General features: G+C 60.3%; 2 protein-coding genes across 4 annotated transcripts; one reads left to right on the forward strand and one right to left on the reverse strand.

The window, feature by feature from the left end:
- The first annotated feature begins 6 nt into the window (after window positions 1-6).
- Cisd3 (CDGSH iron sulfur domain 3) lies at window positions 7-2,604 on the forward strand. Of its 2 annotated transcripts, none has more exons than XM_010620075.3 (3): window positions 7-309; window positions 673-792; window positions 2,120-2,604. In XM_010620075.3, the coding sequence occupies exons 1-3, from the start codon at window positions 196-198 to the stop codon at window positions 2,297-2,299; spliced, it is 414 nt and encodes a 137-aa protein (XP_010618377.1). In that variant the 5' UTR covers window positions 7-195; the 3' UTR covers window positions 2,300-2,604. The 2 variants fall into 2 exon arrangements, with proteins under 2 accessions (XP_010618377.1, XP_010618378.1); XM_010620076.3 differs by having other exon boundaries at window positions 2,150-2,604.
- Window positions 2,605-3,746: 1,142 nt separating this feature from the next.
- Pcgf2 (polycomb group ring finger 2) lies at window positions 3,747-10,125 on the reverse strand. Of its 2 annotated transcripts, XM_010620073.3 has the most exons (10): window positions 9,760-10,125; window positions 6,775-6,921; window positions 6,038-6,134; window positions 5,848-5,903; window positions 5,727-5,777; window positions 5,529-5,637; window positions 5,373-5,427; window positions 5,201-5,299; window positions 4,640-4,720; window positions 3,747-4,231 (listed from the first exon to the last, which is right to left on the reverse strand). In XM_010620073.3, the coding sequence occupies exons 2-10, from the start codon at window positions 6,884-6,886 to the stop codon at window positions 3,854-3,856; spliced, it is 1,038 nt and encodes a 345-aa protein (XP_010618375.1). In that variant the 5' UTR covers window positions 6,887-6,921; window positions 9,760-10,125; the 3' UTR covers window positions 3,747-3,853. The 2 variants fall into 2 exon arrangements, with proteins under 2 accessions (XP_010618375.1, XP_010618374.1); XM_010620072.2 differs by lacking the exon at window positions 9,760-10,125 and having other exon boundaries at window positions 5,201-5,296.
- Between the last annotated feature and the right edge of the window lie 1,559 nt (window positions 10,126-11,684).

An 11,684-nucleotide genomic window follows, 5' to 3' on the forward strand; every position in this document is an offset into this window, starting at 1 on the left:
CGTCCCGCGTCCCTCGCGTGTCCGAGCAGCCGAGCTCTGCAGCCTCCTCGGCCTAGCGCGTCCATTTGCAGCCTTTTCCCGAGCCCAGCGCCCACTGTGTGCCCGGGCCTGCCCGGAAGCGTCCTGCTCGGAGCCCTTACTCTTACCCTCCTGTTTCCCCCGCGCCCCGCCAGCCTGTCGTCTCGACCCTCCCAGATGGCCTTCCTGCGTCTTCCCTTCTCCCCCGAGTCACTTTTTCTGTTGCCAAACCACTACTGCCTGCCGGCGTCGCAGCTGCTTGGCCAGCGGCGGGACATCTCCTCCTGGCTGGTGAGTAGCCCCGGCATCCCTGCTCCCCGCTCGCGTCCCCCAGGTCCGGAGACCTCAGGAATGGAACCAGAGCCGGGCAACCCTGTCCCAGCCTGAGGCGCTGGTCGAGGTCACCGGGACGCGGGGCGGACTGGGGCCCTGCGCAGAGAGCCAGCCAGGGTGTGGTGGCCTTGCCCCCTAGCACCGGCCGGGCTGGGCCTGGACTCTGAAACCCGAGGCTCGCCTGGCCTCAAATCCCGGCTTCCCGAAGTCCAGGCTGCCTAGCATGTCCTGGGGGGTGGCCTTGCGGGGGGCGCCTGGGCAAGTGGGAGCCCGGACAAGGGTGCAGGCGGACCCTGAGCCCCGCGCTCTTCCTGGCCACAGGCCCGATGGTTCCCCAAAACGCCAGCCAAGCCTGTGGTGGCCCAGAAAACGCCCATCAAGGTGGAGCTGGTGGCAGGGAAGACCTACAGGTGGTGTGTGTGCGGCCGCAGCAAGAAGCAGGTGAGAAAGCGGAGGGTCTCCCTCTCCTTCCAGGAAGCAGCTGGGCCCTGTCTCCCAGATCAACCTGCCCGTTCACCACAGACCTGACTTTGCCTTCTCAGCCTGCCACCGCTGCCTGGCACACCCGGGAGCCTTTCACCCCAGCGTGAGCCCTGCCCAGCCCTTTCTCTCTCTCCTTCCTCCCTTCCTTCCTGACAGTGGAGTTTAGAACTTTGTTCCTTCTATCCCCTGGCCCCCAGTCCCACTTTGCTGTGATTTGGCGTAGCCTTCCAGCAGCTTTCCTGGGGTGAAGCAGACCCCGGGCAGCCAGCCAAGGATGCTGGGTGGGGCGGTATCTGTACCAGCGCCCCTGCCCTCCAGAACGGCTCTCGGACAGTATTTGTACCCTTGTGGCCCACCAGGCCCCACTTCCGCCCGGCCGCCTAGCTCTGCCTGAACCTCTTCCAGGAGAGGCACCAGTGCCCCAGGCAGGCGTGTTGCTGGGGATTGTGACCCTGTCCCATGCCCAGCTGCTTCCCAGAGCCAGACTGAATGGCTCCTAGCGCTTCCAAACAAAACATGGGGGAAGGAAATGAATTTCATGGACCTGTGGAGACTCGCTTACTAGAAACAAATCCCGTTTATACAAACATTTCTGATCTGAGTCTTGTTCCATCTTACAAACTGTCCTGACCTTCTGGGTCCCCTCCAGACTAATGCTGTAAACACTGAACACCAAACCCCCACTCTAGGCAAAGTAATGACCACTTATAATTATTACTATTATTTATGACCACTTATAATTATTACTATTATTTTTAAATTTTTATTATCTTTTTGTTGATTTTTGGTACTGGGAATCGAACTCGGGACCTTGCATTTGCAAGTCAGGTGGCAACACCACTGAGCTAAATCCCCGGCCCCAAATTTTTATTATCTTGAGTCAGGGTATCCCTCCCTAGGTTGTTCAAGTTGCCCTTGAATTCATCATGTGGCCCAGGCTGGCCTGGAACTTGTGATCCTTCTGCCTTAACCTCCTGAGTGCCAGGATCACAGGTGTGCAACAATTACGTTTTTGTTTTGTTTTTGGAGACAGGATTTCACTGTGTAGTTCATGCTAGCCTTGAAATCGCAGCAGTCCTGCCTCAGCCTCCCAAGTGCTGGGATTACGGTGTGTGCCACCACGCCTGGATCATTGGTCACTTTTATTTCCTTGTGACAACCCTACTCCTAGAATTAAGAGGAGAGGTGACTGAGTAGCCCAAGCTGCCCCACCCCAGAGCTTCGCCGCCTGACACCTCCCCACCTGGGCAGGCCAGTTCCACTGACTCCTGTTCCTCTCCCATAGCCCTTCTGTGACGGATCTCACTTCTTCCAGCGCACAGGCCTGGCTCCACTCAAGTTCAAGGCCCAGGAGACCGGCACGGTGGCTCTTTGCACCTGCAAAGCCACCCAGAGGCCCCCATACTGCGACGGCACCCACAGGAGCGAGGCGGTACAGAAGGCAGGAGTGGGCACCGCACTCTGAGGCACAGGCCGCTGCCTGGCCCCGTGGGGTCTTGGCGTCAGGCCTGGAGCCCACCCATTTGTGGGGAGGAAGTCAAGTGCTGAGTGCGGTCAGCCGGGAGCGGGCACCTGGTCCAGCACGTGCTGGGGAAAATGGCACGGGCCAAGCGTGCCTGTCATCCCAGCACTTGGGAGGCTGAGGCAGGTGGATCACTGCAAACTTGAGAGGCCAGCCTGTCTGCACATAGCAAGACTGTGTCTCGAAAAACAAAAGAAAAGCTAAAAATAAATAAGTCAGCCATCAAGCCCACGTGGAGTGGTGCCTCTGGGGTCACCGGTGTGACGCACATGCAGTCTCCCCCCAGCCTGTGTGGGTGGCGGGGAGGCCGTCCTGCAGGGACCGCAGCGCCCCTCCCCTCCCTCTACCCCAAAGAAGGACAGCTCCAGAGAGTGCAGCATTTATTACAAAGCCACGGATACAAACGTCCCAGGATACAGTCACAGGTCCTCAGACAGGCAAGGCGCTACGAACACAGACAAGCCCACGGGCTGTGACGGTCCAGCGCCCCCCACACCTGGGAAAGTCAGGTAAGGTGGGCGGGGCAGTACTTGGGAGGAGCTGGCCCCCCCCAGCGCCCGATTTCCGGTTCCCTTCTATTTGCTTTTCCAGACGGCTGTCACCGTCCAGACCCGCCCTGGGGCGAGGACGGGAGGGCTGTTTGCCTTTGGCAAAGCCTGCGGCCTGTGCTCACTGTTCCACCCGCCTTGCTAGGGAGGGCTCCCTGCCCCGCTGGGGCGCTGGGGGTGAAGGGGTCCACAATGCTACAGCCACGCGGGGGCGCTCCCGCGCTGGGGCCGCCGCCAGGCCTCTCACCTGGCGGCAGGGAGGGGAGAGCTATCTGCTCAAAGTCAACAATGGGTGAGAAGGTGCCTTGTCCCCCGCCCACCTGCTCCTCGGAACCAGGGCACAAACTGCCCCGGGAAAGGCACTGTTCGATTCTCTGCACATTCAATAATGCGGGGCCGGGGCAGCGCCCGATCGATAGCTCTGTCTACAGCTCCCCTGCCTCGCTGTCTCCCTGGGAATTAGGAACTGGGGTAGGGCTTTCTGGAGCCTCCCCGCGAGGTCCCTCGTGTCCACCTCCAGGCACCCCCCAAAAGGACAGAGGAAAGCGGGGTGTGGTGGCATACACCTGTAATCCCAGCACCTGGGAGGCTGAGGCAGGAGAATCACCACGAGTTAAAAAACAGCCTGGGCTACACAGTTCACAGCCAGCCTGGACTACATAGCTAGACACTGTCTCAAAAAAGTCAAAACAAACAACACATTACACATGACCCCCCCTCAAATGAACACCGCATCCACACACACACACACACACACACACACACACACACACACACACACACACGGTTTGTTGCTTGTGGAATTTGTTAATCTAGTTGGTCCATAGAATTATTTATAAAACCCGCCTCCCACCCCTAAGGTGGGAAGAGTCAGGGAGAAGTGGTGGAAAAAAGGGGCCCAGAAAAAGTGAAGTAGAGAGCGGGTTGCCAAGGAGGAGGGGTCCCTTCCTCAAGTCAAGGGGGGCACGGGCACGCCGTTGACAGTCACCTTGCGCCCCCTGCTGGTGGAGGACGCGTTCTGCAGGCAGTTCGAGGTGCCCCCATTGGCACTGGTGGTGGCGCTGCTGGCAGCAGCAGGAGGTGTGGGGGAGGTAGGGTGGGTGGCTGGGGGCCCATGGGAGCTGGGAGAGCCGTGAGAGGGGGTGGCAGGGCTGGGCAGGGAGGAGGAGGTGGCCGGCAGGGTGGCAGGGCTGGGGGCCTTGTCGCTGACGGACTCACACTCGGAGGCCCCGCTGGTGTTAGTGCCCTCGGAGGGGGTGGGCACTGTGGGCAGCGTGAGCCGCTTGCAGGCCGGCTGGACCCGATACTTGAGGGGGAGGGGGCCATTCTGCATGGACAGGAAGGAGAGAGGCCAGAGAAGCGGGGTCAGGACAGCCGTCCAGCCCCACACCACAATGCCACACAGGGACAGCGGAAGGGGACAGACTGCAGGCTGGGCCAGCGACAGGCACACATGAAGACCCAGGGGCAGAGCATGGGACAGAGACTTGCAGAGAAAAAAAGAGAGGCGGACACAAAGTATTCCCTCCTCCGCGGTCACCAGGGTCCCCTGCTTCTTTAGGGGGGTTGCTTTGAGACACACTGCAGGCTGGCCTCAAACTCACAGCGATCCTCCTGTCTCTGCCTCCCCAGGGCTGGGATTACAGGCGGGTGCCACCATGCTGTCTCTGACTGGAGATTTGGGTATGGAGCTGGGGAGGGGGACTCCTTCCCGCCGCCCCACCCCGCCGCTCACCCGCCGCCAGGGGTAGATGTAGGCGATGTCCATGAGCGTGTAGTACTCCTTCAGGGGCTCGTCGTCATACAGCACCTCCACCTGGGGGCCGAGGGGCCTGTCAGTGGCAGGGCTCTGGCTGCGGGGGTGGCACCTTCACCCGAGACCTCACATCCCTGTCACAGCTGGAGCAGCACAGCACCTGGCCGCCAGGCGGGAGGAGCCCTCAAAACGGCTCCTGCATTAACAACCTGGCCCCATCCCACACTGCCTGGCCCCCTTCAGTCCGGAGGCCTCCTGGAAAGGTCCCCAAGGTCAGGAGAATCTCTGGGCTCCAGCTCCACCTAGCAGTACAGCAGGGCTGTCCAGGGGCAGAGAACCCATGGTCAGCAGCGCAGCCCCGTCCACAGCCTCAGCCGTGTCTGCCAGCTTAGGACCCCAGAATCCCAGGCTCAGCAGGCCCTGGGCAAGGCCCTCATTTGTTTGTTTCTGAGATGTGGTCTTGAGACATAGACCAGGCTGGCCTGGAACTCCCAGAGGTCCTCCTGCCTCAGCCTCCTGCTTGGAGAAGGCCGCCCTCACCTTGTACTTGCTGGGCACGTCCATCTTGTTGCGGAGGAACTTGGCGAGGTGCATGACAGTCATGGCAGCTGGGCACCGCAGGAAGCGCACCCCGGTCTGCTGGGGAGGCACCAGTGAGGCGGGCCAGGCCACGCCCTCCGGCCGCGGCCTCTCCAGGCAGCCCCACACTCACCTTCTCCTTGTCCCCATCCCCGTTCTCCAGGGGCCCCTTCTTCTCCTCCCGGTCCCTGCAGGAGGAGGAGGAAGCTAGCAAGACCCCAGCGCACACTTCCCGGGGCCCCAGGGCACGGCCGCGGGCAGAAGGGGGAGCCTGCCCGGCCGGACTCGCCTGCCGCCCTCGTAGAACTCGATGGAAAGGCTGACGATCTCGTCGTCGCTCAGGGCGCCCTTGTCCTGCTCCAGGACCTCGCCGCGGTCCTCGTTGGAGCCATTGGGGACTGCGGGAGAGAGCTCGGGTTGGCTGGGCACAGGGAGGCCAAGGGTGGTGGCCGCGAGCTGGGGGTGGGTGTGGGGCAGCGCCACTCACCCTCCGTCAGCGGGTACGCCGCGTAGAAGTCACGCCGCCGCTTCATCTCATCTGGGAGGAGGGGAGCAGGGTGAGGGGGGCCTCGGCTGGGCAGAGGGGCGAGGGCGGGGGGTCGCGATACCTTTAAAAAGCCCGGGCACCAGCTTGTACACGATGTCCTGGAGGGTTTTGTCAGACCTGGGGAAAGACGCACGGCCGCTGTCAGCTGCCTCGCAGTGTGGCCATCACCCCTCTATCACGTCCCCTGGGCCTGTGCCCGTCTGCTGCCAACCTGCTGCCCCAGCTGCAGGGACAGAGGCAGGAGGGCCCACCTGATGCTCAGCAGTGGCCGGGTCTTGTGGACCTGCACGTCACACATTGGGCAGTACTTGTTGGTCTCCAGGTAACGCACGATGCAGGTCCTGCAGACTGCGGGCAGTGACAGGGCGAGGACGTAAGGGCCCCTCCCTACAGCCCTGGCTGCAGTTCAGGCGCTGCCTACCTGCCTGGCCTCCCTGTCCCACAGCCCTGTCCAGAGGCCCTCGTGGCAACAGGGGCTGCACACTTTCCTACTTCCCGTCTGGTCCCGGGGCAGGACGGGTCTTGGATGTGTAGGAAACACACACAGCCCCAAGCCTGAGGCCCCGTTAAGACATTCCCAGAGTCCTCGACCTCTTGCAAACAAGCCCACAGAAACAACAAGGAGCATCTGGCTGGGGGCGGGGAATTTCAGCCTCAGAGATTCAAGAGACAACTGAGATTTCTAGAGGCTATCCAGGCGTGATGGGGCACACCTGTAACCGCAGCAATCAAGAGGCTGAGGCAGGACGATGGCCTCAAGTTTCAGGCCAGCCTAGGTTACATAGTGAGACCCTGTTTCAAAACACACACACACAACCCAAAAATCAAAAAAGAATTTCTAAACGTGAGTCCCCAAGATGAACTCCGGTTTGGAGACACCCCCACAAACTGCTCCCCAGGTAGCCGCTCTGTGACCTAGGGGTGGGGGCTGTGTCCCAACTTCCTGGGCGGGGCCCCACCTCCCACCCTCCCCACCCCTGCAGCTCACAGGAGTGCAGACACTCCACAATCGTGGTGGCATCGATGAAGTAGCCCCCGCAGAGGGCACACATGAGGTGAGGGTTCAGCTCCGTAATTTTGATCCGTGTGGTCCGATGCATGATGCTGGGGTAGGGTGGGGGCTGGGAGTGTCGCCCTGGGAAACAGAACGAAAGGAGAAGCTGAGACCTGGAAGCCTCTCTTCTACCTGCACCTGAGTCCAACCGTTTTCTGCCTGCAGGGACCAGGGGCCTGCATGGGGCCCTGAGCCTTCACTGGTTGCTGAAGCCCAAGGATTCAGGTGATGCTTGAACAACCAAAAGCCAGGTGTGGTGGTGCACACCTGTAGTCCTGGCACTCAGGAGGCTGAGGCGGGAGGATCCCCATGAGTTCAAGGCTAGCCTGAACTACATAGCTAGAGCCTGTCTCAACACACACACACACACACACACACCAAACACCCAAACATTTGAGCAACAGAGTCATGCAGAAACAGAAGGAAAGACTGAAGTCTGACTATAAGAAATACTACCCCACTCTCCAACGGATGTGGGAGGCAGGTTTGAAATTAGAGAAGAGTTTCTATTTTTATCTTTTGTGGTGCTGGGGATTGAACCCAGGGCTTTGCGTGAGCTAAGCAACCCAGCCAGGCCCTGGGTAGAGTTTTATTAACTCTCCCATCTCAGTCCATATCAAGTGGTTTATCCTGAGGTTTATGGACTACCAGGAGCTAGAAGGAAACAGGGTTGGGAAGCCGCTGCCTTCATCCCAAGCATCAAAGGGGAGATAAGTCTCCTTCCCGCTCCCTCAGGCCATGGCCAGGCTGCCCCAGGTTTGGTGGTGACCCCGGCCCATGCCTAGGTCACACAACATCCAATGGGGCCGGGTACAAGGGGCTCCCTGAAAGTCACCAGGCGCTGACCGTTGGCTGTCAGGCCTGGCACTCAGGTGGGCCATGGAGGATGCCGGGTCCATGCCCCGGCCGGGGTCACTCTACTCTAGTGCCGCCTCAGCAGTCACGGGATCCGGGCAAATGACCGCCGGTGCCCTAGGCACAGAAGCCTCCTGCGCTTGACCGTGCACACAGGAGCTCTGCATGTGGGCACGGTCGCCATCTCACCCCGGGGACACCGCTACGGCCTGCCCCTGGGCTCTCCCAGCTGCCTGCCAACACTTGCCCACGCACTTGGCCAGGCTGGCAGGGCAGGCAGGTCAGCCCGGGGTGCCCTGGGTGTGCCACGGTGCCTCCTCCTGTACAGATCCAGCCCACGCCCAGACAGGCCAGGCTGCCATCCCTCTCTCCCAGCCTAGAAGCCCAGGGGTGGCTCCCGGGGAGGGTGGCCAAGCCCTGGCAGTTCCTTTACAACTCACTCACACCCTACTCTCTTCTCCAGAAAGATTTCTAAAGCCACAACACTGAGTTTTCAGGAACATGAAATTCGCAGCCAGGATCATCAGTTTCTATAGAGACCCCGGGATGGGTCTGGCCAGGCCCCAAACAGCGACAGAGGCCAGGGGCACCTGGCCAGAGATGGGTGTGAGGAGACACAAAGAAACACGCGGGGCAGAGACCCACGTGCATGGCGACAGAGAGGGTCCTGCCAGCCCAGAGGCCTGCAGACCCGGCTGGAGCAAGGCGAGGGAGTTCCTCACCCGCATGGACAGCCTGGGCTACTCTCCCTGCATGGGTCCCCCTCACAATTACGCAGGAGGCCGCTGGCTACTCCACTGTTTGGCCGTTTCCATAGCAACCCTGTCCCTGGCGAGTTGCCCAAATATTATTACAACCATCCAGAGGAGGGAAGGGACAGACTCACACGCGCATGTGCTGTCGGGAGCGGTGCAGACACTCAGTGTGCCCACGTGTCCCGCAGGTTCAGACCTGACCACAGGACACAGGACACACGTGTACGGCCAGAAAGACATCCGGTGGGGGCCAGGCTGCAAGAGCAAGCCTTGTACACCTTCCTTGCCCATACACACACATGAACACGCCTGCACACAAGCACACGAGGCTCCCCGCCTCTCTGGCCACCTCATTCACACACTCGTGTGTCTGCAGAAGTTATCACTCTTAGGGACACACAGGTGCCCCGGCCGCAAAGGGCTGCACCCTGAGAACCCTCTCCTTCCCTCGAGAATCCAGATCGGGGTCCAGGGCCACATGAGGAAAGAGCAGCGGTGCTCCTCCTGTTCCCCTCCCATCCCCGGAGACCTCCAAAGGCCACCCCTGGGGTGGGGGTGGGAAGCACTGATTGGCTTCACACCTGGTTGCCATGGTTACCCAGCGCCTGCCAGCAGGTGCCCTTCCCCAGAGTGTGCCCCCCCTCCAAAACCCAGGTCCTCCCCAGGGTCACGGTGGCTGTGCAGAAGGCTAGAGAAGGGGAGTGATGTCCCACTGCTGTCACTGCAGGGGACACAACAAGGGGGCAGGGAAGGACCTGGGGGGAAAAGAGGAAAGAAACAGCTCCCAAAACCAGAACATGAAAACGGGGACTGAGCCCATGTGGAAGTGATCCCAGGGAAGTGCGGGGGTGCTTTTTGTGGGGAGGAATACTGAGGGGTTGAACCCAGGTTACACTGAAGTACATCCTCGGCCCTTTAAAAAAATATTTCTTTTTGTTTTGGGGACAGGGTCTGCTAAGTTGCCCAAGTTGTGTTTGAACTTTCTATCCTCCTGCCTCGGGCTCCAAGAGCGCTGGGGTTCAAGGCATGGGGCACCCCGCACACTCAGGATTAAGAGGCCAGTTGGGACTGCAGGACTTCAAGCCAGAGCCCGAGACGAGTTCTCTCTCGGCACTGGCAAGGCCTCTGCCCAGCGGGGCCCGGGACCCGTCACTCCTCCAAGTTGACCCAACAGAGCTCCCACACCTCCCACTTCCTCACAGCCGCAGTCCCCAAGGAGGCCCCTGCTGTCAGTGTCCCCCCACCCGCCATCCCCTGGATGCCCAGAGGCCAACCGCTGCAGGCTCACCCTGCCTCTCCCCGACTCAACTGTGAAAAAGTCTCCAGGTCACTCAAGGTGGAGAGCAGAGGTGGGACTGATCTTAGAAAACGTGACCTGCCTCACTCCACGCAGCGCGGCAGTGTGGTCCTGGAAAAGACTGCCTGCCTCCTGCTCGGGCGGGCTGTGGGTGGTTACCTGGCATGCAGGAAGACCGCACGGGACCTTCCGGGAAGGGGGTCCCCCAGTCTGGTCACAACAGGTCCCTCCGCACCCACTTGGCCTTGAAGGAGGGAGGGGGACAGCGTTGCAGCTCAGGCCCCGCTCTGAATCTCTCCCGGCTTCCAGGACCCGACAGTGTAAACCCCAGGGATTTTACTGTTCCAGGCCCTGGGACACTAATTCTCAATTCTGTTTTCTCTGATCTTTTTTTATTGTTCAGTACTGGGAACTGAATCCAAGGCCTTCCCATTGAGCTACATCCCCAACCTCCTTTTTATTTTTTATCTTGTTACAGATTCTCACTAAATCACTAAGTTGCCCAGGCTCTGTTCAAACTTGATTCTCCTGCCTCAGCCTACCAGACTTATGGGATGACCATGCTAGGCTTTTCTCTGATCACTGACACTGGCACAGGGCTCTGCTTCCTTGTCTGTGTCCCCACCAAAAACAAAACAAAATAAAACAACAACAACAACAAAAAATCTGTGGAAAAAGGCCTTGGCTTCCTGAACCTGGGCTTGCATTATCTACCCTACCCTTGCTTTTCCATCTCTCTAAGATCAAAGACAAAACCCCAAAACATACACACAGAGCAACAAATTGCCAGACACACCCCCTCCATCTCACACTCAAAGCCAACACAGGCGCACATGCACGCGCACGCGTGCACACACACACACACACCACACATACCCAGCCCATCCTGACATCGCTCCTTGAAACCAGCGGGGCACACACCATCCTTTTGTGTGTCCCTGGTCCTCCCTGGGTAAATTAGAACCTTCGTCTTCCGGCAACAAAGGCAGCTCAGCTGCCACCCCCTCCGGGCTGAGCTGACCTGCACAAAGATGCAACCTCTTCCTGTTCAGGCTCTATCCGTTCCCTTGGCAACGGCTCCATCAACCAAGATCTCTCTGGGAGGCCGGAGCAGCTGCGTGCCCCTTCTTGCCCACCGCCCAAGACTTCAACTTGAACCTAACCAGGAGGCGACACTGGGCCAGATCCTGACGTCTGTTTTCCCTCTCTTTCCAAACACACACTTCCAAGACCTCAAGCCCAAGCTCAAACCCGAGGATCCCCTGGGACCCCCACACACACTCGGAAAGCTCTAACAGGGCTGGCTCTATACTGTCTCCAAGTACTGCAGTACTAACATCCCGCAGGCCTGGCCGAGGCAGGGGAATCAGTTTCAGCAACGGCGAGAACTGTGAGAGGCCAGAGGTGGAGGCCCTTCCCAGCCAAAGGAGCCCCGGAGAGACTGGGGCAGCGTGGGCGGCGGAGCAGGGGCGCAAGGAGACAAAGACCCCAGGAAAGCCGGGGCAACACTTCTGCAGGATTTGTAGGCAAACTGGCCCACTCCCGAGCCTCCAGCCCCCCCGCAGACTCGAGGAATTCCGGGTCAGACCGAGGCTGGAGAAGGGAGGAAGGGGCGTGCCCGAGCCGGAGGGGCCAGGGGTCGGGGCAGCAGGGGGACGTGAGAGGGAAGGAGAGGACAGTTCACCAGGCTCCCTTCGACCCCCTGCTGGTGACGGCAGACAGCGCAGTAATCTCCACGTTTCCACGCTGCCCCTGCACCTGGCTTCCCCAGGTGTCCGGGTCAAGGATCAGGACCCCAGCGACCCGCTGCCCGCGCCTCCTCCCCCGGAGCCAAACTTTCAGCCCGGCCTCTGGAGGGGGTCGGAGAAGGGAGGGGGGCTCCCCGCAGGGGACCCGGGAGGTGTCCCGAGGAGGGCGCCCTCCCCCGGCCTCGCGGC

Source organism: Fukomys damarensis, unplaced genomic scaffold (assembly GCF_012274545.1).
Source record: "Fukomys damarensis isolate Sample0158 unplaced genomic scaffold, DMR_v1.0_HiC HiC_scaffold_13, whole genome shotgun sequence".
NCBI classification, from domain to species: domain Eukaryota; kingdom Metazoa; phylum Chordata; class Mammalia; order Rodentia; family Bathyergidae; genus Fukomys; species Fukomys damarensis.

What these genes read in the sequence shown, in the direction of transcription:
- Cisd3 (XM_010620075.3), top strand. Translation starts at nt 196, where the DNA reads ATGGCCTTCCTGCGTCTTCCCTTCTCCCCCGAGTCACTTTTTCTGTTG. An exon ending in GGGACATCTCCTCCTGGCTG is followed by an intron (nt 310 to 672) that starts GTGAGTAGCCCC and finishes TCCTGGCCACAG; the next exon opens with GCCCGATGGTTCCCCAAAAC. An exon ending in GCGGCCGCAGCAAGAAGCAG is followed by an intron (nt 793 to 2,119) that starts GTGAGAAAGCGG and finishes CCTCTCCCATAG; the next exon opens with CCCTTCTGTGACGGATCTCA.
- Pcgf2 (XM_010620073.3), bottom strand. Translation starts at nt 6,886, where the DNA reads ATGCATCGGACCACACGGATCAAAATTACGGAGCTGAACCCTCACCTC. An exon ending in GAGTTCTACGAGGGCGGCAG is followed by an intron (nt 5,428 to 5,528) that starts GCGAGTCCGGCC and finishes CTCCTCCTGCAG; the next exon opens with GGACCGGGAGGAGAAGAAGG. An exon ending in ACATCTACCCCTGGCGGCGG is followed by an intron (nt 4,232 to 4,639) that starts GTGAGCGGCGGG and finishes CTGTCCATGCAG; the next exon opens with AATGGCCCCCTCCCCCTCAA.